The sequence below is a fragment of the Arachis hypogaea genome, chromosome 1 (assembly GCF_003086295.3).
Source record: "Arachis hypogaea cultivar Tifrunner chromosome 1, arahy.Tifrunner.gnm2.J5K5, whole genome shotgun sequence".
NCBI lineage: Eukaryota > Viridiplantae > Streptophyta > Magnoliopsida > Fabales > Fabaceae > Arachis > Arachis hypogaea.
The window spans coordinates 96,442,715-96,447,427 of NC_092036.1; the positions used below are offsets into that span (position 1 = coordinate 96,442,715).

At 30.5% G+C, this 4,713-nt stretch overlaps 1 protein-coding gene across 1 annotated transcript; it reads right to left on the minus strand.

Annotated features, from left to right (window-relative positions):
- Window positions 1–2,123, minus strand: LOC112698605 (flavonoid 3-O-glucosyltransferase-like). Its single transcript, XM_025751649.3, has 2 exons — window positions 1,571–2,123; window positions 1–996 (listed from the first exon to the last, which is right to left on the minus strand). The coding sequence occupies exons 1-2, from the start codon at window positions 2,052–2,054 to the stop codon at window positions 146–148; spliced, it is 1,335 nt and encodes a 444-aa protein (XP_025607434.1). The 5' UTR covers window positions 2,055–2,123; the 3' UTR covers window positions 1–145.
- Between the last annotated feature and the right edge of the window lie 2,590 nt (window positions 2,124–4,713).

A 4,713-nucleotide genomic window follows, 5' to 3' on the forward strand; every position in this document is an offset into this window, starting at 1 on the left:
TACCTTAATTATACACTTTTTTTTTCAATTATAATATTTATGTTCATATGTATTTTAAAAAGAAAATAGAGATTTGTAACTTAAAAAATAAACAACAAATTGAACTTTATCCACTAGATAGATTTACAATGCCAAGGTGATAACATCAACTTGTAACAATTTCAACTAAAGTATTGAAATCCCTTATGAAACTACCATTAGTTTCAACAGCTCGTTTTGCAGATTTCTTGAACTCTGATATCTTTTGCCGCATTAACATCCCTTCATCACTTGACATGGTTGATTTCAATGCTGCTAAGGTAGCTTCTTTAGTGAAAACCCCATCCTGAATTGGAACACCAACACCCCATCTACCTTCCATCATCCTTGTGTTCAATTTCTGGTCACCAAAAAAGGGCCTAGAAATCATTGGAACACCACCCACCATGCATTCCATGATTGAGTTCCAGCCAGAATGTGTCACACACACACCAATAGCTTCATGCTTAAGGATTTCCACCTGTGGTGACCATGAAACAATTTTCCCTTTATCTTTAATCCTTTCCAATAACCCTTTTGGAAGCTGTTCATCATGTTTTCCCCTGAATGACCAAATAAATGGAAATCCAGATTCATCTATGGCCTCTGCTATAGCAACTAACTCATGAGGTGGAGGAATTATCACAGTTCCAAAGCTAATGTACACAACTGAGCCAATGTCATGTTTGTTCAACCATTCTATGCAACCTTGATCATCAGGGATATTTGGTTGTGGCAATGCCAAAGTGAATGGACCAATATTTAATAGCTTTCGGAACTTTGATTCGAGTTGGTTCACTATTGGAGGTTCCAACTCAGCAAATGAGTTAATTGCAACCGCCGTTGCTTTAGGCAAAGTTTGTCCCATTTTGTGTAACATGGATGCCAAAGGTTGTTCTATATCGTCGATTATCCCTTCAGGCAATTCAGAAGCCTTCACCACAGGTAAACCAGGAACGAAATCGATGTTTTCATTACCTACAAAAGTGTAATCATCAGGATTTAGCCAATAAGTATTTTTTAATTGCACTCCATATTAATTAATTCTCATTAATTAGTCATTATTTAGTTAACTAGTTAAGAATTATTTTTTTATTTATGGTTAACAAACTCATCAAATATTTGACCATTCTTTTATTTTATTTCTTTAACACCAAATTCATAATAAGATAAAAGGATAATTCGGTACAATAATATTCCGTGTTAATGCAAAATCTAAAAACAGATATTTAAAAAGATGTAACGTAATTAGACTAATCTGATAATTATATGAGTGACTTATTCTATGGCTAACATCAAATGGTAGAAATTTATGTATATAATTTTATGTGAAGTTAATATCTGATAGTCGTTGTATGATTTGATAAGTTTAACTAAATTATCATCTAGTCGTTGTATGATTTGATAAGTTTAACTAAATTATCATCTAATGACTATCAGCTATCAACTTCACATAAAATTATTTAGTTTCCAACGCATCAAATTCATAATTAGATGTACTTAAAAAAATGACTAAAAAGTGAGGAAAGGGTGATTGAGAAAATTCCATTACCAGCATCGGCGGCAAACTGGTCCCTGATAAAATCAGTCATAAGATGGCAAAGAAGAGAATGAGGCCCTGCAGTCCAGACGGGAACCCATTTGGCATTGATCTCCTTCGCCATCTCCGCCGCGAACCAAAGGAACGCATCCGTAAGCAAACAAGTAAACTTGATGTGTGTCTCTGCCAAGGCCTTATCCATGGCGCGCTTAAAGTTCTGGATCATGACACCCACGAAGAGATTAATGGGCTCAATAGGGTGACCAGAAGGCACGTATCCCTCTGGCAACCCATCTTCCACGTTATAAGCCTTTATGTTATGATGAATAATCCCTGAGAAAATGGACTCATTGGAACGTTTTGTGCTCAAGAATGAGAATTTGACTCTGGGATTCTTAGACGCAATTTCTTGCACCACGTTTAAGAGTGGAGCTGCATGTGATCCAAATGGGAACGCCAAAACTGCCACATGCACCGAACAAACAACCTTGTTCATGGTTCATGTATCATGTATATTTCATTATTCTCATCATCAACTTTGATAGGTTATTAGTTTATGTGTATTTGTAACTATTAAAGATGCAAAACAATTAGAAAAAGTTGCACGATTTTCTCACTTTGAAAGTGTTAACAAACGTGACTCTTAGTTGAGAAACATGCAAAGAGCATGGTTTGTAAATTTATTGCAACCTATGTAACTACACATACACATACACATTCTATGTCACCAAATTCGATTAATTAATCTCAAAGATACTAATGTCTCATAACCATCATTAATTAGTTGTTGCACGAGCTTACCATTGAGAATGTGATAAGGAACTGTTTTTTTTTGTTTAATTTTTTCCGTTTTTGTTGGTTTGCTTCTTGAGCTTCTGGTGGTCAACGATGGCTTGTTATAGTAGGGTTCTAAATTTGAGCATAGCATGCTCAATCACCAGAGAGGTCTTCATCTTGGTGTGCTTGATCCGTAAATTTAGTGAATTAATAGACACCCTAATTAGATATAGGTCCACAAACTCAAAAAATAAAAACAAGAAATTTTGGTACGTTAAAATTTAAATACTCTTTTTTTTTTCTTCCTATCTCCATCTCCGGGTTTAATTTCTTTTCTTTTGCACAAAGATCAATGATTGATTAATTTGCAAGTAACAATGATTAGGTCGCAAGGTCTTTCTTTAATTTTTCCGGTAACTCAGGCGGCAATTGTGGCTCGGAAGAAGCTAAGATTCCGGAGATTAAGGTGTTTATCTAAATGAACATAACCTGTATAAAACACAATCCTAACTACTTCAGATTAATAAAATTAATTAAGTTGAACAGTTAGTTAGTTAGTTTCAATTCAAGATATATACGTACTTTCATGTTTGTTCGTTCTTAATTAGTGATTAGGGATTATAAATATATTTATAGATAGCGTATTCATGAAAAATACTCATCACAATAAGTCATAAAGCAGACTCAAATTATCGTAATATATATACGTGCAAAAAGGACCACGTAAAACATTATACATTTATATGTCCACAATAATGTTAAACCTCTTTTAAATTTTAACATTTAGACTTCTTTTTCTCTTTTGTTTTTTATCATTTATACATTGGGATATTTAATTATTTAGTTTTGGTCTCTCAGTCAAAATCAATAATTGTGAACCTAAAGAACTTATCATTTTAAAATATAAAAAATTTAATTGTAATAAAAAAATTTTAACTAAATTTTAATAAATCCTTTATGATAAGTCATCATTTGTTGTAATAATATGAGGTTATCCAAAACATTTTAGCTTAATTTCATTATATTGTTCAATTTCTCACAAATTAAATTATCCAATAATATAAAAACCCTTTAAGATAAGTCATTTGTTGTAATATATCGTATGAGGTTATCCGGTTCATTTTAGTTTAATTCCATTAAATTGTTCAATTTCTTACAAATTATCCAATCATATGAAAACGGTAAAGTTTTGCACATGGCTTCTAAAATGCTATCAACAAGTTCATGTGCTTAAAAGAGGGGAATCTTTTCTCCTCCTTGGCCTACAAGCTACAAACGTGGAATAATTTCCGGCCAATGAAAATTTAGAGAAAAAATAAAAGAGCAAAATGGTCAATCGCAGTAATCAATATTTTCTTTGAATGGCAAAGGCAAACATGGCAATCATCATCGAACATGGATGCCACCCATGAAAAGTTGACAATGTAACCTCATCCTCTTCTCAAGTCCTCAACTCTCTTGAGTTACGGGAATGCACATTCTTTATCATCATCGTTGTTTATTACTTTCTTATTTTGCTTTTTCTCCCCTTGAATAATTATGTGTATTATATATATGTTATAGCTTATAACACACTGTAAATTAAAATTATAATACATGAAAAGTTATCTTTAAGTTGTACCTGAAAATTAGGGGTTTCCTCTTCAAACACGTAAAATATCTACCATTAATTTTGTCAATCTTGTCGCCACATAATTAAAAATCTCTTAAAACCCTCACATTATTATTAATAGAAAATTTTGAAGTCAACAAATTTCAGTAATTTTTGTCAGCAATTAACTAATTAAATAAATTTTTAATTTATGTATACAAATTTTGATAAATATAAATATAAATTATATTAATTTATATGTATAAATTTTAATAAATATAAATTGTATATAAATTATGTAAAATAATAATATTTATTGATCATACATAATTGTTTAATTATTAATGGTGGATATTTTAATAAAAATTTTATAATTATCTTTATGTAAAATTTTTTTTTGACTTTTGGATAATAAATTATAGAATTAGATTTTGATATGTTATAAAAATATTATTTTTATTTAAAATATAACTAAATAAATAAATTATATTTTTATACAAAATATCTTCATAAAAAGATATTTTTGTCATCTTTATTTGAGCAGCTTCCATTATTAATACCCACATCCCACACTATCTTAGTATCATGATATCATCAAGCTAACCAATAAAACTCTCATTATTATACATTTTGTTTTCTTTTTATTTTCATCCACATTATTCAACCAAGTCTTGTGAACCACTAAAGTTTATTAATTTTTCATTCCTATTTAATTTAAGATATTGGTGGAATAATGTTAAAAAACAAAACATGAGTAAAAACTTTCTTATATATATACACATCCCTT